This window comes from Oryctolagus cuniculus, chromosome 5 (genome assembly GCF_051225735.1).
Source record: "Oryctolagus cuniculus isolate XC-2025 breed Fujian yellow rabbit chromosome 5, ASM5122573v1, whole genome shotgun sequence".
NCBI classification, from domain to species: domain Eukaryota; kingdom Metazoa; phylum Chordata; class Mammalia; order Lagomorpha; family Leporidae; genus Oryctolagus; species Oryctolagus cuniculus.
In genome coordinates this window covers 69,677,059-69,704,111 of record NC_142871.1, presented here as the reverse complement: position 1 = coordinate 69,704,111, position 27,053 = coordinate 69,677,059, and the positions used below count along the sequence as shown (strand labels likewise).

At 36.6% G+C, this 27,053-nt stretch overlaps 1 protein-coding gene across 7 annotated transcripts in view; it reads left to right on the top strand.

Moving 5' to 3' along the window:
* GRIK2 (glutamate ionotropic receptor kainate type subunit 2) overlaps positions 1 to 27,053 on the top strand; it is a 736,860-nt gene that overhangs the window by 249,532 nt on the left and 460,275 nt on the right. For 6 of the 7 annotated variants that reach the window (XR_011388963.2, XM_017345301.4, XM_089332818.1 and 3 more), the window contains exons 3-4: positions 6,343 to 6,510; positions 9,944 to 10,201. Coding sequence is in view for 6 of the 7 variants with exons in the window: in XM_017345301.4 (XP_017200790.1) it covers positions 6,343 to 6,510; positions 9,944 to 10,201 (426 nt within the window). In the remaining variant the exon portion in view is untranslated. Of the gene's footprint in view, positions 1 to 6,342; positions 6,511 to 9,924; positions 10,202 to 27,053 lie in introns of those variants that run through there. The other variant, XM_051855437.3, reaches the window with a different exon arrangement.

Here is a 27,053-nt window from a genome sequence, read left to right as displayed (position 1 = left end):
CCTCTCTTATGCTTACTCTTATTTTTACTGGCATCTGTTTTTATTTTTTTTTAAGATTTTTATTTATTTGACAGGTAGAGTTACAGACAGTGAGAGGGAGAGACAGAGAGAAAGGTCTTCCCTCCATTGGCTCACTCCCCAAATGGCCCCAATGGCTGGAGCTGTGCCGATCCGAAGCCAAGAACCAGGAGTGTCTTCTGGGTCTCCCATGCAGGTGCAGGGGCCCAAGGAGTTGGACCATCTTCCGCTGCTTTCTCAAGCCATAGCAGAGAGCTGGATGAGAAGAGGATCAGCTGGGACTAGAACCGGCACCCATATGGGATACTGGCGCCACAGACAGAGGATTAACCTATTGTGCCACAGCGCCAGCCCATGGCATCTATTTTCAATTGGATTTAAACACCTATGAATAATTATGTGTTAAGTAAAGAGTTCAACCAGTGGTATTAAGTAGAAAAAGAAAATAGTAAAAAAATAAAATAATAAACTATTCCTTGACAGTCAAGACAAGGGCTGTTCAAGTCATTGCTCCTCACAGTGTCAGTTTCAATTTAACAGGTTTCTTATTGATTCTCTGTTAATTGTCACAGATCAGAGAGAACATATGATATTTGTAACTTCGGGACTGGCTTATTTCACTGAGTATGTTTTCCCGATTCATGCGTTTTGTTGCAAATGACCAGATTTCATTTTTTTTTTCACTGTTGTGTAGCATTCCATAGAGTACCAGATCTCAATGCTTCCAACTTTTCCCCATTCAATTTGATGCTGGCCATGGGTTTTTCATAAACTGCCTTGATTGTGTTGAGGCATGCTCCTTCTATACCCAATATTCTTAGAGTTTTCATCAGGAAAGGGTGTTGTATTTTATCAGATGCTTTATCTACATCTATTGAAATAATCATATGGTGTTTCTTCTGCAGTTTGCTAATGTGGTGTATCACATTGATTGATTTGTGAATATCGAACCATTGCTGCATACCCAGGATAAATCCTACTTGGTCTGGGTGGATGATCTTTCTGATGTCCTGTTGGATTTGATTTGCTAGAATTTTGTTGAGGATTTTTGCGTTCATGTTCATCAGGGGTATTGGTCTGGAATTCTCTTTCTCTGTTGCATCTTTTTCAGGTTTAGGAATTAAGGTGATGCTGGCTTCATAGAAAGGATTTGGGAGGATTCCCTCTCAATTGTTTAGAATAGCTTGAGAAGATTTGTAGTTAGTTCTTCTTTAAATGTCTGGTAGAATTCAGCAATGAATCCATTTGGTCCTGGGATTTTCTTTGTTGGGAGGGCCTTTATTACTGATTCAACTTATTTCTAGGTTATGGTTCTGTTTGTTTTCTGTGTCTTAATGGCTCAATCCATGTAGGTTGTATGTGTCAAGGAATCCATCCATTTCTTCTAGGTTTCCCATTTGTTGGTATACAGCTCTTTGTAGTAATTTCCAATAATTCTTTTTATTTCTGTAGTGTCGCTTGTTACATTTAATTTTTCATCTCAGGTTTTATTGGTTTGGATCTTCTCTCTCCTTTTTTTGATTAGTTGGGCCAACAGTGTGTCAATTTTGTTTATTTTTTTTCAGAAAAACAGCCCTTTGTTTTGCTTGGATTTTGTATTTTTTGATTCAATTTTATTGATTTCTTCTCTAATTTTAATTATTTCTTTTCTCTTACTAGTTTTAGGTTTGGTTTGCTGTATTTTTCTAGATCCTTGAGATACATTGAAACCTCATTTATTTGGTGCCTTTCCAATTTCTTGATGTAAGCACCTATTGCTATAAACATTCGTCTTAACACTACTTTTACTGTATCCCATAAGTTTTGATGTGTTGTGTTGTCATCTTCATTTGTTTGCAGAAAATTTTTGATTTATCTTTTGATTTCTTCTATGACCCACTGTTCATTCAAGGGCATGTTGTTCAGTCTCCATGTGTTAGCGTATGCTGTAGGGATTCCTGGGTTGCTAATTTCCAGCTTCATTCCACTGTGGTCTGAGAAGATGCGTGGTATGATTTCAGTTCTTTTGAATTTTCTGAGACTTGCTTTATGGCCTAGCATGTGGTCAATCCTAGAGTAGGTTCCATGTACTGCTGAGAAGAATGTGTTTTCTTTAAGTGTATGATGAAAAGTTCTGTAGATATCTGTTAGGTCAATTTGGTCTATAATGTCAATTAACTCTGCTGTTTCCTTGTTGATTTTCTGTCTGATTTATCTATCCATTGCTGAAAGTGGAGTATTGAAGTCCCCCAATACAATTGTATTGGTGTTTAAGTCTCCCTTTAAGTCTCTTAACATTTCTTTTAAATAGCCAGGTGCCCTGTAATTAATTGCCTACACATTTATAATAGTTACATCTTCCTGATGAATTGATCCTTTAATTATTATATAGTGCTCTTCTTTTTCTGTTTTAACAGTTTTTGTGTTAAAATCTATTTTGCCTGATATTACAATGGTTACACCAGCTCTTTTTTGGTTTCTTTTGGCATGGAATATCTTTTCCCATCCTTTCACTTTCAGCCTGCATGAATCTTTGTTGCTGAGATGTGTTTCTTGTAGGCAGTAAATATATGGGCTTTGTCTTTTAATCCATTCAGTCAGTCTGTGTCTTTTAACTGGGGAGTTGAGGCCATTTACATTCAAGTTGACTATTGATAAGTAACAACTTGGCCCTGATATTCTTCCAAAAATATTCCTTTTTTTTACTTTGAGTTTCCTTTAAACTTTTAATGAGAGCTTTTCTTCCTTTACCTTCTTAGTGATGACCATGTATCTGTGTTTCTCTGTGCAACACATCTGCAAGCATCTTTTGTAGTGCTGGATGGGTGGTGACAGATTCTTTCAATTCCTATTTGTCATGGAAGGTGTTTATTTTACCTCATTCACTAATGAGAGATTTGCAGGATATAATATTCTAGGATGACAGCTTTTTTCTCTTAAGACTTGGACTATATCTCACCATTCTCTCCTAGCCTGTAGGGTTTCTGATGAGAAGTCTGCTGTGAATCTAACTGGAAGTCCTCTGAACATAATCTGGCATTTCTCTCGTGTACATTTTTTTTTTTTGACAGGCATTTTAGAATCTTCTCTTTATCTTTTACTGTGGTAAGTTTGATTACAATGTGTCATGGCAAGGATCTTTTCTGGTCATGTCTTTTAGGACTTCTCTGTGCTTCCTGTACTTGGATGTTGCTTTCTTTCTCCAAACCAGGGAACTTTTTGTGTTATTATTTTACTAGACAGACCTTTTAATCCTTTCTCTTTCTCCATGCCTTCAGGAACTCCTAGAACCCGTGTATTGAAATTTTTATACAGTATACTATAGATTCCTGACAGTATTTTTTAGTTTTCTAATTTCCTCTTCTTGTCTTTGGTTTGACTGTATATTTTCCTGTGCTTTGTCTTAGTCTGATATTCTCTCTTCTGCTTCACTAATTCTGTTGTTAAGGCTCTCCTCTGAATTTTTTATTTGTTCTATTGAATTCTTCATTTCATTTTTATTTCTCTTTAAGATCTCAATTTCATGTGAGAAATTTTCTTTCATATCCTGTACAGATTTCAGTAGTTTGTGCATTTGCTTCTGATTATTTGTATGTAATCTTATGATCAATTTTTTGAATTGCATTTCTTGCATTTCTTCTATCTCATCATGTTCACAATCTAGTATTGAAGTATCATGTTCTTTTGGGGGCATGATGTTATCTTTTTTATTCTTGTTTCTTGAATTGGAGTGATTGTTGTTCAGCATTTTTGGAGATACTCATTGGTTTCTTTCTTTTTTCTTTTTTTTTCTGTGGTGGCTTTTAGCTTTGTACTTTGGCTCTGTAGATAAGCAGATTGTCTGCTTTCAATGAATCTCTAGAGGCTTGTAGTGGGTGTGGTCAGAGAGCTCTGTTCAGTTTTCCAGGATTAAGGGCATGCCTAAGGTGACACACCTAGATTTAGCCTGGTAAATCTTTTCATTGTATTTTCTTTTTACTCAGAAGGAAAGTTTATTCTGCTCAGCTGAGGTCCTCTCCTCAATGGAGATCAGTGCCTGAGTGCTAGCCCCAGTGGGTATAATATTTGTCCACTCTGTCCCAAGGATGACACAAAGGACCTGTGCAGTCCTCAGTCTAAGTTCAGATTCCCCATCAATGTCTCACCAGGTAACCAGGAAACTCCAAGCTTATGGAGTTCCCACTGTGATTGCTCAAAGTCCCAGCCACACCGTGAGTTCTCCCACATACCCTCAGTTTTTTCACAGTCCTGGTAGAGAAGCCTCACACAGTTACAAGCTCTTAGTCCCTAGTTAGTTCTCCCCACCAAAGTCAGAAGTCTCCACTTGGTTGCTTTCCAGGCACAGACAAGAAGCTGGTGCAGGTGTTACATATATCCAAAATGGTGCATACTCTATCGGTTTGTTTCAGGATGCCATTGTAAAGTGATCAGACAGAGAGAAACATTGTCCATCCCATTTTTTTTTTCTCCTCTAGTTTGGCTGGTACACTTTCCCCCATGGGGCTCCAACCCAGGTTTCTTCTAAGCTCTCCCTGCAACTTTTTCACCAGTGGCTTGGGCTGCTGAGGTCTGGTCTCACTTCACTTCCAATGCTGGTGCGTAGGCTCTCAGCTGCTGGAGACCGAGCTATGAGCGCCCATGCCCTCCACATAAGTCCATTATGTCCAGGTAATTTTAATAGAGTTTCCTCTGCAATTTTCTCCCTAATTCTTCCTTGAGACTACACTCTACACTTTTTAAAAACTCTCTTCTCCTGGGCTAGAGCAGTAAGCTCCCTCCCTGCTCCGCCATCTTGGAACCCATCCTCATATAATTAGTTTCAAATGTTAAACATAATTTGAATTCCTGGAACAAATTCCATTTGGTTTTGGTGTATTGTTATCTTTATGCATTGTCAGAGTCAGCTTGTTATATTTTCCTTTTATTTTTAATTGGCAAAAAACCATTATATAGATTTATGGGTTGCACTGTGGCATTTCAATATATGTAAACATTGTGGATTGTCCAAGCTAATAACTATATCCATCATCTCTCTTACTTAAGTTTTTATGGCAAGATTATTTAAAATCTACTCTCTTAGCCATTTTTTTGGTATATGTTATTGCTAACTATAGTCACTATGCTGTACATTGGGTCTCCAGAACTTATTCCTATAATCCAATTGAAGTGTTTTACCCACTGAACAATATCTCCCCCTTTCATCCCCTGTCCAAACATCTGGCAACCACTATTATTACTGTTTGCTTTTGTGAGATCAGGTTTTTAGATTCCAGACATAAGTGAGAATATTTTTAATGTCTTTTTGTTCCTGGCTTATTTCACTTGCCATGTTATTGTCTTCTGGATACATCTACACTTTTGCAAAATCCATTTTCTTGTAGTGTGATAGACAATGGCTTTGAGGTCAGGCATGAGCAGATTTCAATACTGGCTTTGTCACCTGATAGCTGTATTATCTTAAGCCAAAGAAATATTTCCTGTAAAATAATATTACTTGGGATTACTTTGAAAATTCAATGAAATCTTAAACACTTATTGAATGCTACCCTTTGATAGTCAGTCTTGTAAGTCCTTTGAACAAGCTAACATTTAATTTTTAAAATTTATTTATTTATTTGAAAGGCAGAAATGCAGGAAAAGAGAGAGAAAGAAAGAAAGTGGGGGGGGGACTTTTTTATGATTTATGTATTAATTTGAGAGGCATAGTTACAGATAGAGAAAGAGAGAGACAGAGAGAGAAGTCTTTCAGTCTTTCATCCTCTGCTTAACTCCCTCTATGGCCACAGTGGCCAGGGCTGGGCCAAGCCCAAGCCAGGAGCCAGGAACCTCTTCCTGGTCTCTCATGTGGGTACAGGGGCCAAAGCATTTGGGCCATCCTCTGCTGCTTTCCCAGCCATATTAGCAGGGAGCTGGATCAGAAGTGGAGGAGCCAATGCTTAAGACAGTACCCATATGGAATGCTGGCACAGCAGGCAGAGGCCCAGCCCTCTACACCACAGTAGGAGCCCCAGCATTTAATCTTGAAATGAACTCAATGAGCTAATCTCCTTTATTGTGCTTTTTTTTTTTTTTAAGAAATGTGTTTTTCAAGGCCAATATTGTGACTACATAGCAGGTAAAGCCACAGGCTGCAATGCTGGCATCCCATATAGGTGCCCGTTTGTGTCCCTGCTGCTCCACTTCTGATCCAGCTTCCTTCTGATGGCCTGGGAAAAACAACAGTAGATGGCCCAAATGCTTGGGTCTCACAATTGCACAAATGCAAAGGCATACCTAATATAAAATGCTTCTGATGTTTTCTCTATCTGCTAAGAATTGTGTGCTTGTTCTCTTTCATTTTACCAGGTGGTATTTTTGAATATGTGGAATCTGGCCCAATGGGAGCTGAGGAACTTGCATTCAGATTCGCTGTGAACACAATCAACAGAAACAGAACATTGTTGCCCAATACCACCCTAACCTATGACACCCAGAAGATAAACCTCTATGACAGTTTCGAAGCATCTAAGAAAGGTAATTGATATGTATTTAACTTTCTAGAATTCAAATTTCCAAGGTATTCTCAAGAGATTTGTCAATATCAACATGTTGTTAAATTGTTGTTAAGAATCTTGCATACAAAGATTTATTTTCAAAATGCACATAAATTTTACAAACTACAGTAATGTAATCTGTTGAAAAAATATTATGACATAAAATGCAATTAGACCTGTGACATGAACACTTTCCCCCACTGGTAATCCTGTCTTGTTATTGAGCTATTCCTATTTTCAAGAACTGACTAAAATAAAATAATAGATATCAGTGAATTGTTTTCAATTTTTCAATCCATTCTTAACAGTTTTTATTTCATATATGTCAACCCTGCTATATTATTACTGTAGTGTTGAGATAGCTACCTAGAAAATTCTGTGGTTCCAAGTGGATTTATAATGTTAAAACTTAATTGGAAAATTTTGAACAACCATAGTTTATGTGTATTCCATTCTCAGATTTTCTTAACCAGTTTATGTTTCTAATTGTCCTGAAAAATAATTGGTTAATGATATAAAAATTGATTACATGAAGGAATAACCATATTTTATAAACTTCATTTTATTCTGTTGAAAATATTTTTTAGAAAAAAGAATAGGAAAATAATTTTGTGAAAAATGAGTTCAGTATTAATACATGAGGGAGAAAACAGCAGTGTCAGTAGTGAGTATGAAGAGGGTTTCCATAGTTTCACGTAGGTAATCTTTTCTTACATATGTAGGTGATCTTTTGTTTTGTATAATTGACATTCAAAGAATAGGAATTCAAATTCATGATAAACATTTTCTCAAAGAAGTGAAATTACAAAGCATTTGTCCTAAAATATCTTCAGCAATGTTTGCCTTTCTGTAATGCTAATATTGTTTTACCAGCTGTCTTACATTGATGGAAATGCACATAATTATTTATAATTCTAAGTTGATACAGATTTAGTCTAAGGAAGGTTATTAATATTAATGGAAGCTGATAAGGTACAATATTGCTTGAGATGAAAGTACTCTTTTTTCCCCCAGCAGCTAACTAGTGTTTATCAAAGCCATATTCTGCCTGCCCTTTGAATTCAAATCTTTATGAATATAAGCAAGTTTCTAAATTTTGGAGCTATGTCAGGGTCATGAAAGGCTTTCAAAGCTAGAAAAATAAGGTTAAAGGTTACTGCAAAATACTATATTTGTCATCATAATTGCAAAATAAGTCATTAACTGCAAGGCAAATGCATCTGATTAGTGACATAGTTCATGATTGTTTTCATTAGCAAGAAGAAGCTCTACTTTTAATAAAAGCATTTAGACCAAATAATATGGGAGGTAAGTGCAGTATAGAAAAAATATTAATAAATTTCTTAGTGGTGACTTCAAAGGAATAAGATTAAAAATACTAGAATATTCAGACAACAAAAAGGATAGTATTCTGGGAATGCCTGAGCAACATTATGAGATGATAAGTCATCTGGTTTCCGATATATTATAAGGAATTTAAAGGGCTGTTACCCATTAAAAACCCATTGAAAATGCAATTAACCAGTTAACTTTGATCTGGAGCTAGAAAAAGCTCAAGTTAGTCTTTAAGTATTTTTCTTTGAGAGATATTGAAAAAGTGAACGTCCTGCTTGGGATCATGTCTTCTGAAAGTCTTATAATTGAGATTTTATTTCTTATAGCAATATGTAAAAGGCCATTCTGAGGCCAATATAGTTTTGGACTCTCCTGAGCTCAGTAAGTGTTTATATATATATATATATATAATATGATGATTAATTAAAAATAAATTGGACATTTTTATAACTAAATTACTTAAATAAATTTAATTAATTTTTAAAATTGAAAAATAAATTGGACATTTTTCTAATTTTTAAACTTTATCTAAGGTGTGAAAATAGTAGGAAATTAAATGTTAAATTTTGACCTTTTCCCTGACACTCCTATTCTCTCATACATTTACTAGGTATTACTGTTTTGTGCAACCAATGAATACTTTGAAGTATTAGCACTTAGATTACTATTTGAATTATATGCTATTTTTACATGACTCAATTATAGCTAACAATTATAAGTCTTATTTGAAATGCACTTAGGAAAATTCTAAATAACATAAAAATGTTTTTAATTTTTCCTAATTTCTAATTTAGCAGAACTCTAGTGAAGGAAAACCTTTTATTCTCAATGTGTATGAATTAAAATCCCACATTAGTTATAAAATTTAGACTCCAGTCTCTACTGATTCAAAATTCCAATCACCATCTAACATAAAGAATCTGTATATTCAAAATCAATTTATTTACATCAAATTGAATTTTGAAATAAACTAAAATTTACTTAATTACTAAACAACTCTATGCTTAGGAATTCATTCATTGCGTTGTATTTTAGGCAGAAAACTAAGGAAAAACACCAGATAATTATATATATATATATATATATATATATCCATTTTGGGGATATTAAGTCAGAATACCACACTATGCCTAAATCTCAACAACAGTCCTACTCAGCCCTTAGGAAATATTTGCTGTGATGTACAAATCATGGGCTGTTGGGGGAAAGACTACTTTTAGAAATTTCATACTTTAACATTTTTTTAAAATGTTAAATTCTATCAAAATTCATGAAACACTTCTAGTCCTTTAACCTAAATCTCCCTTTGCCAGACAAATAAAACAAACATAAGGTTATTCCACAGGCCAGGTCTTCAGATAGTTAATTTTTCATGTTTCGAATAGTTATTCACTTTTTAGGCCCAAACTTCATTATTTGCTTCAATGCAACTCATGGAATTTCAAGTTTGGACAGTCTATTTATTAATCTGTGCAACCTATAGTGTGGTATACCTCTCTGAATTACTACATGTATTGTTGGTGTGTTCTTCTTAATATTACTCCATATGGAAATAACCTAAGTGTCACAGCAGGTTTTCCATGGTGGTTGTGTGCGTGACTCACCTCTATCATTAGATATTTGTAAATATCTTATTGTGTGTAGCCATAACTAGCTGCATGGGGAAGGTGGAGCAAATGGCTTCTCATTAACAATTTGAATGAATAAAGGATGACCACTGAATTTTAAAACAACACTATTATTCCATCCTTGTAATAAAACCTGTTTTTCCAAAAATGAATACTTTCCTCTCAAAAATATTACTCCCCTCTTTCTACCCCTTTGTTTCTCCCTTGATGTTATTTACAGAATTACTTGAACATTAAGCTGCATGCATCTGTGTGAACCAATTCCCTTGTAATAAATAGAAAATAGTCAGGGTCAGGGAAAATGCAAAGTTGATGAAATTCAAATGTTCTATTAAAGAAAAACAAATATTTCTTCTGGATGCTGCCTTTGGGTTTGCAATAATAATGTGGTATCTTTGGCACACTGGCATGTCTCCTCTCATTATTGACAGACTTCTATCTCCTCTTCAGCCTGTGATCAGCTGTCTCTTGGGGTGGCTGCCATCTTCGGCCCTTCACACAGCTCTTCAGCAAACGCAGTGCAGTCCATCTGCAATGCTCTGGGGGTTCCCCACATACAGACCCGCTGGAAGCACCAGGTGTCAGACAACAAAGATTCCTTCTATGTCAGTCTCTACCCAGACTTCTCTTCACTCAGCCGTGCCATTTTAGACTTGGTGCAGTTTTTCAAGTGGAAAACCGTCACTGTTGTATATGATGACAGCACTGGTAAGAAAAATCAGTAGCTTTTTTGGGCTATATCTAAAATATAGAAAATTATCTGAAGCACATTCCAGATTTTTACTGTATTCTTGTTTGATTTGTTTTGAAGTTAAGTTAATGCATGGAAAGCTGTTTAGAATCAAACAGTAACTGTAATTTTGCTCATCCAAATTAAAACAGTTAGATAATATACTCTGTCTCTGTATTTGTAAAATAAGTATTTTTCCTATGAATTATTAGCTTCTTTGAACTATAGAGATAGTATGAAATATAACATCAAAATATTTATTCAAATAATTTTTCTTTTGTGTTCAGGATAGTTTCCCAAAGCAAAATTTAGTAATTGACCACCAGTGAAACTTTTCAAGAAACTCAGAATTTCCCTTAACATTTTATCTAGCTGTGTAGGTACAAAGAACACATATGAAAAATACTAAACTGTATACATGTGAGGTGCATCGAAGTAACATTGTTTGTCGAATATAGAACAACACAATACCCATAAGATTTAAGTTTTGGAGTAGTTTTGCTGTAGATACCAGTTAGGTGCTTAGAAAATAGAACATTGTTGTATTAAAAGAATATTTCAATGAATTTTGTTGTGCTTTCTTATTTTAATTAGTTATTGCTTTATATATATAATTATCTTGAGTTGCCAATTAAAAAAGGAAGTCTCAGGGAAATATAAGAAATTAAACAGTAAAAATAAAGTTCTAGTTTCTGTTGGCAGCTGTATTGGTAAAACAAACTGCATCCTGTTTTACTTGCTATAGAGTGTTAATTGAGTTCACTTCAAGATGCTTATCAACAATCTAATTAGTGCTTTTCAAATTAGAATGCAAAAGCATTTTACTTTAGGACTTTTCCCTATACTGTCATATTTACATTGACATGGAAATTAACGTGAATTTAAATTCTATTAAAGTATACTAGGAGCATACTCTGCTCAAGCAGGCAGTACAGTAGGCCCTCCACACCCCTAAGCACTATGTTCTCTGATTCAGCCAACACAGAAGAAAACTCTCAGAAAAGAAAAATGTTGTCTATATTAAGAATGTACAGAGTTTTCTTTGTCATTATTCCTAAACCATGCAGCATAGCAAGTATTTACCTAGGATTTACATTATGCTAAGTATTGTAAGTCATATAGTGATGATTTAAAATAGATCAGAGGGTGTACATAGCTTGTATGTACATATGACACTGTTTTATACATGAGACTTTAGCATCCTCAGATTTTATATCTGTAGAGCATGCTAGAACCAATCCCTAAAAGGTAATAAGGCATAACTGGATTAAAACTCTGTGCAGATCTGTTGTCAGCAAACTGATGATCTGAAAATTGACAGGAACTTTTTCAGAAGAACAGGGTAGATGGAGTTATATTGTCATTGGAATAAGAGTGAATCTAAGGGTAAATTAATAGAGTAATTTTGTTTTTCTTATTTAAAAATTGTGAAATATTTATAAATAATTATAACTGAGAAATTATCAAGGAAAGTCCTTAAAAATAATCTGAATACCATTGATGTGTCATTTGGCTCTTACTAGATCTATTAAAGGTGTTGTAGTATGTTTTATTAATACAACATTATGAGTCGATTTTGAAGGTAGGTTTTATGTGAATGATTTCTCTGGACTTGTGTAATATAATTACTCACAGCATCCTCATTACAAATTGGTCCACTTGTGTTTATTGATGTTCATATATAGAAATAGGATACACATGTATTGTGAATCAATAGGTTGTTTGCTTCTCCACTCTCTTCTGATGTAACTCAGGTGAATGCTGCCCTAATATATATCCTCACATATGCATGCATACAAACATAAAATATGTACATGTATATGTAAATATACATATTATAGCACATGGATATCTTGTATTCATTTCTTATCTTAAAACTTCTCATTGGAAGAATAATGAACAGTTTTTGTGGATATATGATCTTTCTTCAGTATGCTGTTTGCATGTGAATGTATGTGTGTCCCTTTTTTTTTTCTATCGCCATTCTTGAGTGATCAAATGAAATGATAATGGGATTTATGGTCCGTTCATGACACAGTTGTAAAGTAAACATTCATATGTTATGTAGCTTATCCCTTCTTTACCTTATGTAACTTAACACTTCTTTACCTTGTATTCTAAATATAAAAAGTGTTGAAAATTTAGATACATATGTAGTCAGTTAATTACATTTATATACTTCTAATGGAGTCTGAAGTCATACAGAATTTATTAAAATAGTTTAGATTACTATTTTAGAACATATTTTTGTTACATTTTAAGGTGTATTAATATATAGAAACATATTTCATGAATTTCATAGACATAATTGCAAGAAGGCAATAATACTTTCCTACTTCCATCCCTCCTTCCTTCCTTCATCTTTTCTTTACTTTTTACTTTTAACTTTTTTATGATAATATACTTACTTTTTTTTAACTTTTATTTAATGAATATAAGTTTCCAAAGTACGGCTTATGGATTACAATGGCTTCCCCCCATAACGTCCCTCCCACCCTCATCCCTCCCCTTTCCCACTCCCTCTCCCCTTCCATTCACATGAGGATTCATTTTCGATTCTCTTTATATACAGAAGATCAGTTTAGCATACATTAAGTAAAGATTTCAACAGTTTGCTCCCACACAAACATAAAGTGAAAAATAATAGATGATTTTTTAAATGATGATGAAATCAGATCAGACCTATTGTCATGTTTAATCCCAGTGAGAGTCAAGGTGGGAATTGATAAGTTCTTCTTTTTTTTTTTTACAGAAGATCAGTTTAGTATACATTAAGTAAAGATTTCAACAGTTTGCACCCCCATAGAAACACAAAGCGAAATATACTGTTTGAGTACTCATTATAGCATTAAGTCTCAATGTACAGCACATTAAGGACAGAGATCCTACATGAGGAGTAAGTGCACAGTGACTCCTGTTGTTGACTTTACAAATTGACACTCCTGTTTATGGCATCAGTAATCTCCCTATGCTGCAGTCATGAGTTTCCAAGGCTATGGAAGCCCCTTGAGTTCTCCAACTCTTATCTTGTTTAGACAAGGTCATATTCAAAGTGGAGATTCTCTCCTCCCTTTGGAGAAAGGTACCTCCTTCTTTGAAGACCTGTTCTTTCCACTGGGATCTCACTCACAGACATCTTTCATTTAGGTTTTTTTTTTGTTGTTTGTTTGTTTGTTTGTTTGCCAGAGTGTCTTGGCTTTCCATGCCTGAAATACTCTCATGGGCTTTTCAGCCAAATCCGAATGCCTTTAGGGCTGATTCTGAGGCCAGAGTGCTGTTTAGGACATCTGCCATTCTATGAGTCTGCTAAGTATCTCGCTTCCCATGTTAAATCACTCTCCCCTTTATTTATTCTATCGGTTAGTATTAGCAGGTACTAGACTTATTTATGTGCTTCCTTTGACTCTTAGTCCTTTCATTATGATCAATTGTGAACTGAAATTGATCACTTGGACTAGTGAGATGGCATTGGTACATGCCACCTTGATGGGATTAAATTGGAGTCCCCTGGTGTGTTTCTAACTCTACCATTTGGGGCAAGTCAGCTTGAGCATGTCCCAAATTGTACATCTCTTCCCTCTCTTATTTTATTTATTTGAAAGACAGAGTTGCAGAGAGAGGTAGAGACAGAGAGAGAGGTCTTCTATCCGCTGGTTCACACCCCAGATGGCTGCAATGGCTGGAGCTGCGCCGATCTGAAGTCAGGAGCCAGGAGCTTCTTCTAGGTCTCCCATGCGGGTGCAGGGGCCCAAGGACTTGGGCCATCTTCTACTGCTATCCCTGGCCATAGCAGAGAGCTGAATCGGAAGAGGAGCAGCCGGGACTAGAACCAGCGCCCTAATGGGATGCCAGCACTTCAGGACAGGGCTGATAACACACTTTCAATTTACTTTATGATCACAAGTTCCAGTGTTCCTTTAAACAAAGAGCTCTACAAGTAAAAGATAGATAGATCTCTGTTATGCAGGTTATAGACAGCATTCAAATCACAAGATGTCATTTTTGCTCAATATAAGTTATGCTGTTTGTTTTTTGTTTTTTGTACTGTATATATTAGCTACAACCAATCAGAGAAAACCTTTGATATTTGTCTTTTGCATCTGGCTTATTTCATTGCACATAATGGTCTCTTGTTGCATCCATTTTGTTGCAAAACAGGATTTCATTATTTGTTATGGCTAAGGAGTATTCCATTGTGTATATATACCACATTCTCTTTATCCACTCATTGGTTGGTGGACATTTGGGTTGATTCCATATTCTAGCTATTATGAATTTAGCTGCTATTAACATGGGCGTACAGAAAGAGTTACATTCACATGCTGATTTCACCCCAGGGTATATTCCTAGGAGTGGCATGGCTGGATTTTATCATGGATCTATTTTAGATTTCTGAGGAATGTCCAGATTGTTATCCACAGAGGTTGTTCTAGCTTACATTCCCACCAACAGGGCATCAGGGTACCTTTTTCTCCACATCCTTGTGAGCAGTTCTTACTTTCTAAGTTTTGGATGATAGCCATTGTAACCGGGGTTATATGAAACCTCATTGTGGTTTTTATTTGCATTTCCCTGATGGCTAGTGATCCTGAGCATTTTTCATAAGCTTTTCCACTTTTGTTGCTTTGAAGATGACATAGATTGTTTAAGGTTTCAAAAGTCTTTGATAAAACATAAACACTAACAGAGTCATCACAGTATCATTCATATAGTAAATATGCCTTAAAATCTTCTGAGAAAAAACTGTCTATTGATGTTCCATTGTATGCAACATTTAATTCGACAAATATAGTTCAAGCACCTGTTACATGCCTATGACAGTTATGGGCATTATTCTGTGTTATAAAGGAAACCAAGTCCCAGTTCTTGGTGAGCTTCTAATCCTTAGGACATGTGATTATTCATGTTTTTAGTATTATTTGTAGTAAGTTAATTGCCGCTTGTCTTTTAATTTAAAGTGCTTTTCAGAGTGAGAACTTCGGTGTCTTTGGTTATTTTATATGCTCTTTCTGATTCTAAGATAGGAATAAGAATCTTTGAAATGTATTGTAAATGTATAAAAGAGGACATTCTGTCTTTTTGTTTGTGTTTAAAATTCTCAAAGTGAAATTTTAATGAAAGTGTTTACTGAAGAAAATTTGTAAACTTCCTAAGCAAGCACTTGATGATGCAGGTGGAAAATTGGTTATTGCTTGGACTGTGGACTGAAATGGGAGCCCCACTGCCATCCCAAACAAGATAAGCATTATCAACTAGTTATGGACTTATGTATCTGCTGTTTAACACAGGATACACATGTGCCATTTCATTTACATATTTCCTTTTTCTTTTCCAGATTTATTTATTATGTATGCTATTCCTCCCATTTATATTCATTTCTGTTTTGTTGTGTTGTCCAGTTTGATACATGATAATTATGCTTTCAGCCAGTTTTTGTTCCTACCCCCAAAACAGATGGGATGATAGATGAAATATAGTGCTGGAGTAGGAGAAATTCTTAAAATGATGTTAACAGGAGCTATTTATTTTTTATGATAATTAGCATTTGTTGTTTCCGTGGATGAATGCTTTTAAACACCATCAAAGTCTGTTATAGTTCTGAATGATGTCCAACAGTGATGGAAAAGAATTGGCTTCAGGAACAAAGCTGTGTTTCTGTCAGTCATTTTGGAACATATGATTCATTTTAAATATAAACTAAAAATAAGTTGGATAACTGTCAGCATGTAAGCAATTCCAGGATAAGTTGTGAATATCTGCTTTAATATCCCTGTGTTTCATCTTTGTTTATAGAGCAGCAGTCTATTAACAAAGAACTTTGGACTGGTAAACACAAGCCTGGAATTCTACTCCCATTTTTGCCAATAAATTGCTGGTAGAACTTCAGAAAATAGAAAGGAATGGAAATAACTATAAAAATGAGCTACCAGTGCACTAAGCATTGTGGTGGTTGCCATCACATAAATTATTTTTATTAATCTTTAAAATAATTCTGAATCCCGAAGGAAACAGTTTATCAGCTTGTAATGTCTCTTGACTATCAGCAGCCTAACTCAGAAAGATGCAGACCTTAGATTCCTTCTTTCCTTCAGCTCCACAATCAAGCTCTTAGTGTTGGCAGATATAACTTTTATAATCTCTCATTCATTTCTGTTCATTTATTCTATTTTCTACTACTTCTTAAATAAAAATAAATATCGTCTCTCACCTGCATGATTACTAACCACCTCCTATTTCATGATTACTAACCATCTCTCAATTCTTCACCCCTCTGATCTAGTCTTCATAGTGCAGTTAATTTAGAACAATTCAATTCCCAGTTAATAGCTTTCCGATGCTCTAAGAAAAAAGGCAAAACTTTTTAAGAAGGCTTATAAGGCCTGATACAATCTAGTCCTTATATTTCTCCAGTAATATCTCAGGCCAAATATACCACTTATTTCTTTCAAATTCAGCCATTAATCTTTTTGCAGTTGCTAAAAATACTGTTCTATTCACCTGGAAAGCTCTCAGTTTGGCTCCATCCTTACTAGTCTCTAGGTGTACACTTGCACATGTTTGCATTTGTGCATACAGGTATACATTGGAGAAATTATACTCTATGTTCCAGACCATAGCAATAATATGAATATCTAAACAAAGTGAATCATACAAAATTTTTGGTTTCCCAGTGCATATAAAAGTTATCATTGCACTATACTATAGTCTAAGTGTGTAGCAACATATGTCTGTAAAAAAAGCAATGTACATTGCAAAAAAGCAATGTAATTGAGCCTTTGATGAGTTTTAATCTTTTTGCTGGTGGACAGACTTGACTCAATACTGAAGGGTGCTAACTAATCAGAGTAGTGATTACTGAAGGTCGGGTGGCATTGAAAACATTTTAAGACAATGGTGAAATTTGCCCCATTGATCAATCTTTCTTTCATGGAAGATTTCTCAGTAGAATATCATGCTATTTGATAACATTTCACCCACATAAGAAACTCTTTCAAAATTGAAGTCAGTTCTTTCCAACCCTTCTTTACTTTTATGAACTAAGTTCTGTAGAATTATGAAAAATCCTTGGTTGTCAATTTAACAATGTCCACAGCGCCTTCACCGTGACTAGATTAATCTCTGGAAATTATATTCTTCGCTAATCCTTAAGTAGCAACTCCACATCTGTTAAAGTTTTATCATGATAATGTATACATCCAATCATATCTTCAGGTTCCCCACTTACAATTATAGATTTCTTACCATTTCCACCACAACTGAGGTCAATTTCTCCACTGAAGACTTGAACACTTAAAAGTCATCCATGAGAACTGGAATCAACTTCTTTCAAACCCTGTTTAAAGTTGCTATTTTGACCTCTTTTCATGAATCATGAAATGTTCTTAATAGCATTTGGAGTGTTGATCCTTTCAAGAAGGTTTCTAATTTACTTTGCCAATTATCCTGCAGAAGAATCACTATCTGTAGCAGCTATAACCTTACAAATTATAGTAAGGTTTGAAAGTCAAAATTACCTCTTGATCCACAGGCTGCAGAAGGGACATTGTGTTAGCAGATGTGAAAACGTTACTCTGGTGCACCATCAGAGTTGGTATCTCTTGGGTAACCAGGAGCTCTTGGGTAGCTAGGTTCTTTGTCAATGAGCAGTAATACCCATTTTTAAAGAATCTTTGTAAATAATAGGTATCAACAGTGGGCTTGTTCAGTAAACCATCTTGTAAACAGATGTGTCATTGCCCAGGCTTCGTTGTTCCATTTGCAGAGTGCAGGGAGAGTAGATTTAATTTAATTTTGAAATGCCCTAGGATTTTTGGAATATAGATGAGCATTGGTAATAGCCCCTAACAAGAGTAAGCAGCCTGTTCTTTGATGCTTTGAATAAAATATTGATTTCTCCTCTGTAGACTGAAAAGTACTAGGTTGCATCTTTTCCCAACCCAAGGCTGTTCATCTACATTGAAAATGTGTGGTTCAGTGTAGCCACATTCATCAATTTGTTTCACTAGATTTTTCTGGATAACTTACTGGAGCTTCTACAATACCACATGCTGCTTCACCTTGCATTTTTGTGTTAAGGAGGTGGCTTTTTTTTTTTTTTTTGGACAGGTAGAGTTAGACAGTGAGAGAAAGAGACAGAGAGAGAGGTCTTCCTTCCATTGGTTCACTCCCCAAATGGCCGCCACGGTCGGTGCTGCGCTGATACGAAGCCAGGAGCCAGGTGCTTCCTCCTGGTCTCCCACGCAGGTGCAGAGGCCCAAGCACCTGGGCCACCCTCCACTGCCCTCCCGGGCCACAGCAGAGAGCTAGACTGGAAGAGGAGCAACTGGGACTAGAACCTGGTGCCCATATGGGATGCCAGCACTGCAGGCGGAGGATTAACCAAATGAGCCACTGCACCGGCCCCAAGGAGGTGGCTTCTTAAAGTTCATTAACCAATTTCTAATAGCTTCAGACTTTTTCTTTTTTTTTAAGATTTAGTTATTTATTTTAAAGGCAGAGCTACAGAGAGGCAGAGGCAGAAAGAGAGAAGTCTTCCATCGCTGGTTCACTCCTCAGATGGCCACAATGGCCGAAGCTGCGATGATCTGAGGCCAGGAGCTACAAGTTTCTTCTGAGTCTCCCATGTGGGTGTAGGGATCCAAGGACTTGGGCCATCTTCTACTGCTTTCCCAGGCCATAGCAGAGAGCTGGATCGGAAGTGAAGCAGCCAGGACTCGAACTGGCGTCCATATGGGATGCCAGCACTGCAGGTGGTGGCTTTACCTGCTACGCCACAGCGCTGGTCCCACTTCAGACTTTTGTTCTGCAGCTTCTTCATCTCTCTCACTCTTCATAAAATTGAAGAAAATCAGGCCCTTGTTCTGGATTAGGTTTTAGTTTTATGATATGTTGATCCTGATTTGATTTTCTATCCAGACCACTAAAACTTTCTCTATGTAAATGATAAGATTGTTTCACTTTCCTGTCATTCATATGACTTGAGTAGCTCTTTATTTTTCCTTTAAACCTCTTCCTGTGCAGCTACAACTCTACTGTTTGGTACAGGAAACTCTGCTTTTGACTTTTCTGGGCTTTCAACATGTTTTCTTCATTAAGCCAAATCATTTCCAGCTTTTGACTTTAAAAAACAAAACAAAACAAAACAAAACAAAACAAAAAAAAAAAACAAAACAAAAACAAAAACAAAAAAAACTCCGAAAGTCGGAGTTACACAGAGAGAGGAGAGGCAGAGAAAGAGAGTTCTTCCATCTGATGGTTCACTCCCCAACTGGCCACAACGGCCAGAGCTGCACAGATCCGAAGCCAGGAGCCAGGAGCTTCCTCCAGGTCCCCAACACGGGTGCAGGGGTCCAAGGATTTGGGCCATCCTCTACTGCTTTCCCAGGCCACAGCAGAGAGCTGGATTGGAAGTGGGGCAGCTGGGTCTTGAACGGGTGCCCATATGGGATGCCGGGGCTTCAGGCAAGGGCATTAACCCACTGCGCCACAGTGCTGGCCCCAGCTTTTGGCTTAAAGTGAAGGCTCTTCCCTTCACTTGAACATGTAGAGGCCATTGTATGGTAATTAACTGTTAAAAATGTTAATAATATTTTGCCTCAGGGAATAGAATAGAGAGGCTGAGGACAGGAAGAGAGACAGGGGAACAAATGATTGGTGGTCCAGTGAGAACACACAAAATTTATTAATTAAGTTTGTTGTCTTACATGGGCCTGGTTTGTGGTGCCCCCAAACAATTAGAATAAGATCATCAAAGATCACTGGTCAGAGAGCACCATAACAGTTTCAATAATAATAATGAAAAGTTAGAAACATGAGGATTACCAAAATATGATGCAGAATCATTAATTGAGCACAAATTGTTGGGAAACTGTCACCAATAGATTTATTCAATCCAGGGTTGCCACAGACCTTCAATTTGTGAAATAAAAACACAGTGTCTGTGAAGTACAATGAAGAAAGCACAATACAACCAGAAACAACAGTATACACTATTACATATAACCTGAATTGGATGTTGCATTGTAAAACATCTTTGAGTTCTGTTCCCAACCCTGGAATAGGTCTCTCTCAACACATCCCCATAACACTGTGGTAAATCCCATAACCCTACCCCTAAAATGTTCATCATACAGTGAATGATTTTTCAGGGTTCTGTCTTCCACTGGATCAACTACAAAATGGAGGGATATGGATTCCATGTCCGTTCAGTAAAATTAAGTATTCTACACAAGGTCAAATGTGGTTAGGTAGCTCTTAAGAACTTGCCATTGAATCAATAGTTGCGGCTATCTAGGGAGTGAACCAGTGGATGGAAGATCTCTCTCCTCTGTCTCTTCGCCTCTCTCTCTACCTTTCAAATAAATAAAAAAAATGTATAAAAAGAAAACCCAACGTCTTTACTTTCTCTGGTGTTCATATATTGTGTTCTAGATGTATCTATTTGTGTTTTTGGAGTTAGTTTAATAAAACAGAAACTCAATTGGTAAAAACTATTCTTTTTTTTTTTTGTCTTGGACCTATGTTTAAATAGGATAAAATTAAATTAAATTAAATTAAATAATTCAGGGCCAGTGCCATGGCTCACTTGGTTAATCCTTCGTCTGTGGAGCCAGCTTCCCATGTGGGCACTGGGTTCCAGTCCTAGTTGCTCCTTTTTCAGTCTAGCTCTCTGCTGTGGCCCGGGAAGGCAGTGGAAAATGGCCCAAGTGCTTGGGCCCCTACACCCATATGGGAGACCTGGAAGAAGCACCTGGCTCCTGGCTTCAGATAGCTCTGGCTGTAGCAGCCATTTTGGGGGTGAACCAATGGAAGGAAGATCTTTCTGTCTCTCTCTCTCACTGTCTAATTCTATTTGTCAAATAAATTTTAAAAAATTAAATTAAATAATTCAATAAAACAATTTAATATTATATATACTCCTACAAGATTCATTTTTGAGTAACACAACATTTTGTATTGTAAAACATAGAACTAAATAATTTCAATTTTATCTCAGGAAGTGGGGTAATTTCAATCTAACATGATTATATGTTGTACATTCTAACTACACAAAGCTTCAAATACTGTGTTTTCTATTTTCAAGTATAAATACAATTAGCAATTATGAGTTAAACCTAATTATTTGGATATAGTTGATTACATATCTTGGGGTATTAATGTTGCTACAAATATGATTATGCTAGAACTTTGTATCTTTGCTCCTATTTAAGCAAACATAAACATGATTTGGAATATTTGTGGGATTCTAATTATAAGATTGTGAATATTTTAAAATTATTCATAAAAATATTTAAAATTAGACACTAATATTAAGACAAATATAAAATTTCAAGTCCAGAACAATCATAGAAATTTACATTTATGCAGAAAGTAAAATAAATATATACCTAGGGCTAAAGAAAGTAGGTCTTGGTACCACACTATTTATCTTTTTCGGAAAAGAATAAAAGCCATGAATGATAGTAAATTCCTTGATGATAATCAGAATCTGCCAGCTTTCCTAAATTTTAATTATTGTTAACTTAAGTATATTAGCATGTACATACTACTAAGTAATTCTGCTGTAAACAGCACCTCGTCCCACTCCATGGGGCTCTTTTCTTGTTCTTGTCTCTCCCCTTCTTCATGTAGCATAGGGAGAAGGATGATCCTCATATCATCTCTATGAAGCAATTGAAAAATTTGACTACTCATTTCTTCAAGGAAAAAATAAAATTCTCTGCACCTCATTTGCTCCTTGTTACCACTTCTTTTCAGCCATTATTCCCATTCTTATATTTTTAGACCTCTGTTTCTTGTTCCTTAAATGGTGTTGTTGGCCACTGTCTTATTCTGTCTTCTTATGTTCTCGTTTGTATCCCTGACTGTTCCTAAAAATTGTCATCTCATCTATGTCTTTCTCAACCTATCTACTGTAAACTCAGCAACATACAATTTCAGTTGTTCCTAATGATCTCCACATACATATGTACAGCCACCTGTGAAGAATCTTTATTTGGTTGTCTCCTAGGCACATGTATGCCAACATGACAGAAACCAAACATTACGTTTATCTTGAAATTTACCTTTTATCCTGAAATTCCCTCCTTACTGGGTTGTCTCAGCCAGATTCTGCTACTGATTGTTATAGATCCTTGTCTCACTCTCGCTCTCTCTCTTATTCCCCTAACCTCATTTCCAATTGATCACCTTTTTTCTCATTTTTATCTCTCACTTTTCAGATTTACTCCTCTCTGCCATCTTTACTGCCTCACTTAGTTAACATCGGTATCAATTACACTTTGAACCATGTCCTATAGGCATGATACAGACAAAATAGTTTCTCTTTTTTGAAAGGCAGAGAGATAGAAATCTTCTATCTGCTGGTCCATTTTCCAAACACCCTCACCTGCCAAAGTCGGGGTCCTGATACTCAATCCAGGTCTTCCGTATGGGTAGCAACCACTTCACAGCCATCACTGCTGCTTCCCAGGATATGCATTCACAGGAGACGAGGATCAGAGATGAAACTGGTACTCAAGCCAGGAACTGAGATATGATATGCAGATACCCAATTTGGCATCTTCACCAGTGTACCAAACACTCACCCCAAAATGGTTTTTTCAGATGATCTTTTTTAAAATGGTAGCCTGATGATTTCATTCACAAGTTTTAAGCTGTTCAGTGGCTCAAAAATTCTTAAGAGAGTAAGTTCTAATTCCTCATACAGCTTCCATCATTGACATTCTCATGCCACTATGATTTTACTTCCCATGTAATTCTTCTCTCAATGCTTCTGCTACAGCTGTCGTTGAGTAATTATAGTTTTCCTAAGGAGAACTATCAGGCAAGCTCTGCTGTCTCCCCCTCCTTGCTGTGCACGAACTGCTCAGTCTGCCTCATAGCCCCTTTCCATTTTATGAATTGCTCATCATCCTCAAGACACACCTTAAAATCAGCCTTCTGAAGTAACCATTCCTGATTCTTACCCGTGTGACAATTCTACTCTTGGTGGGGATGATGCAATTCCTTTAGTTGACAAAATAATTCATCATCAGTTCTGTAGTTAAACTTATTTTTGGCATACTCCTATAACCTATTTCTCAGTGTCAAAGGGGTGATACTTTCTCTGGCCATGAAAGCTCTAAATATGTCTGAATTTATTCATGTATTTATTTGCTTATTCTTTATTTATTTACCCATTTATGTACTCCACAAGTAATTATCAAGTACCTACTATGTGTTAGCACTGTTTTAGGCACTAGAGATATGAGTTAAAAAAACAGACAAAAATATTTGCCTTATGGAATCTTCATTCTAGTATAAAATGATAAATAATAACAACATGAATACATACATTCTATAGTATCAAAGGTAATGTTATTGAGAGGTACATAGCAGGGAAGGTATATAGGAAGTGCAAAGGAGAAAATATTGTAATGTTAAATTGTCAGAAGACACCTGCATTAGAAGTTGACATTTGAGATAGGACTTGAATAAACTAAGGAAATATATCATGGGATGGCTGAAGGAAGAGTGTTTCAGAAAAAAAAAAACAAGGCAGAAAAACTAACTGAGATTGAAAAAAATTAAAGACAAAGAATTCTTTTTGTATATGTGGAGGAATTTTGGGAATCTCCAAAACTGAAGGGGGATTTTTGGTAAAACAAACAAAAAAAATCTGTCCTTTATTTAATTGTGTGTGTATGTGGATGTATTATTACACATGTATATTTTCTATTATTGGAAACAGTAATGCTATTTCTTTAAAAGTAGCCCAGTCTCAAGACTTTTTCATACAAAGGTACATTTTTGTTTTAGTTATCTACTTAAAAAAAAGGGTCAAACATAATATCTTTTTTTAACCAATTATGGATTGTTTATTGAATACTTAAAGTTGATTGATTCTGTATCAGAAACAAGCTTTTTAACAATGTAGTTTCTATCCTGATTAAATTGAAATCTAGGTTTGATACTCATGACACATCATGACAGTTGACATACTGTTCTTTTTTCTTTTTTCTTTTTTTTTTTTTTTGGACAGGCAGAGTGGACAGTGAGAGAGAGAGAGACAGAGAGAAAGGTCTTCCTTTGCCATTGATTCACCCTCCAATGGCCGCCGCGGCCGGTGCACCACGCTGATCCGATGGCAGGAGCCAGGTACTTCTCCTGGTCTCCCATGGGGTGCAGGGGCCAAGGACTTGGGCCATCCTCCACTGCACTCCCTGGCCACAGCAGAGAGCTGGCCTGGAAGAGGGGCAACCGGAACAGAATCCAGTGCCCCAATCGGGACTAGAACCCGGTGTGCCGGCAGCACAAGGTGGAGGATTAGCCTAGTGAGCTGCGGCGCCGGCTGACATACTGTTCTAAAACAGTTATGGGATCTAATTTTTAGTACTCACTACTGTGAGTAATTATTTTGTTATATATGAGGTATTAAGGCTATATTAGGGCTCAAGATTACCCAGGAATCAAAAATTTTAGAAAAACACAAAACAAAACTCAAACCCTGAGCAGTCTAATTATTCATCATTTTTCCAAGCTACTTTAAAAAATTTTAATTGACAATGATAATAAGGGATATAGTGTGATGTAGATATATACTCAGGATAATGAACATATCCATAATATCAAACAAATAGCATTTCTTTGTGGTAAGAACCTTCAATATCAGCTGGCACGACAGCTCACTAGGCTAATCCTCTGCCTGCGGCACCAGTACTCTGGATTCTAGTCCCGGTTGGGGTGCCGGTTCTGTCCCAGTTGCTCCTCTTCCAGTCCAGCTCTCTGCTGTGACCCAGGAAGGCAATGGAGGATGGCCCAGGTGCTTGGGCCCTGCACCCGCATGGGAGACCAGGAGGAAGCACCTGGCTCCTGGCTTCAGATCAGTGCAGCACTGGCCGTAGCGGCCATTTGAGGAGTGAACCAACGGAAGGAAGACCTTTGTCTCTGTCTCTCTCTCACACTGTCTAATCCTCTCTATCAAAAAAAAAAAAAAAAAAAAAAAAAAAAAAAAGAACCTTCAATATATTTTCTAACTATTTTGAAATATGCAATAGGCCGGCACTGTGGCTCAATAGGCTAATCTTCTGCCTTGCGGCGCTGGCACACCGGGTTCTAGTCCCGGTCAGGGCACCGGATTCTGTCCCGGTTGCCCCTCTTCCAGGCCAGCTCTCTGCTGTGGCCAGGGAGTGCAGTGGAGGATGGCCCAAGTGCTTGGGCCCTGCACCCCATGGGAGACCAGGAGAAGCACCTGGCTCCTGGCTTCGAATCAGCACGATGCGCCAGCCGCAGTGGCCATTGGAGGGTGAACCAAAGGCAAAGGAAGACTTTTCTCTCTGTCTCTCTCTCTCTCACTGTCCACTCTGCCTGTCCAAAAAAAAAAAATGCAATAAACTGTTGTTAACTATAATCAAGCTACTATGAAATCAGAACACTAGAACTTACTTCTCTTACCTAACTGCAATGTTGATTTTGTACCAGTTAACCAGCCTCTGTCTACCCCCCTCTCCTCTTACACTTCTTCTAGTAACCATTATTCTCTCTACCTCTATGACATCAACTTTTTTAGCTTCCCTATGAGTGTAAGAACATGTGTTATTCATCTTTCCATGCTTCTGACTTATTTCATGTAACAATTGATGTCCTGTAGTTTCATCTACTTTGCCACAAATAGCAGGATTTCATTCTGTCTTATGTATTCCATCGTGTGTATAGATCACATTTTCTTTGTTCTTTCAGCCTCTGATAGACACTTGAGTTGATTTCATATCTTGTCTATTGTGAATAGTGCTACACTAAACATAGGAGCTCAGCTATCTGTTTGACATACTTATTTCTATTTTGTCAGAGTTTACCAGCAGTGGGATTACTGGATCATATGGTAGTTCTGGTTTAGTTTTTGACAAACCTCTATACACTTTTCTACAGTAACTGTGCTAATTTACATTCCATGAACTGTTTAAGAGTTCTCCCTTTTATGCATCCTTATCATTATCTGTTATATATTTCTGGTACTAGATATTCTAATCAGGGTGAGATGATAGCTTATTGTGATTTTTATTTACATCCCTAATTATTAGTGACACTGAGCATTTTTTATACATGTGTTGACAATTTACATGACTTCTTTTGAAAATTGTCTATTCAGATTATTTTCCCAGTTTTAAATAGAATTTGGATTTTTTTTTTTGGTGTTTATTCTTGAAATAATCATAGTGTTCACTGAGGTAACATTTTGGTAACTCAAAATAGGAACTTAATTTTTTTTTTGTAAAAATGCATTAAATTCACACTAAATCTATCTTGTTATAAACTGTGTGCTGATTATTAAAGTTTAAAAACAATATAAATCCTAACATGCACCTTTCCTTATCCTAATACCATAGTCAAATGTATTTTACTATTCATAAACATTTGCATTTCTTTTTTTATTTTTTTTTTATTTTTTGACAGGCAAAGTGGACAGTGAGAGAGAGAGACAGAGAGAAAGGTCTTCCTTTGCTGTTGGTTCACCCTCCAATGGCCGCCGCGGCCGGTGCGCTGTGGCCGGCGCACCGCGCTGATCCAATGGCAGGAGCCAGGTACTTCTCCTGGTCTCCCATGGGGTACAGGGCCCAAGGACTTGGGCCATCCTCCACTGCAGAGAGCTGGCCTGGAAGAGGGGCAACCGAGACAGAATCCAGTGCCCCAACCAAGACTAGAACCCGGTGTGCCAGCGCCGCAAGGCAGAGGATTATCCTAGTGAGCCGCGGTGCTGGCCAAACATTTACATTTCTATAATTCCAATAAATTCTCTTTGGTAAAACTTATTATATAACATATTAAAATTAAAACCCGAAACACAGTTTT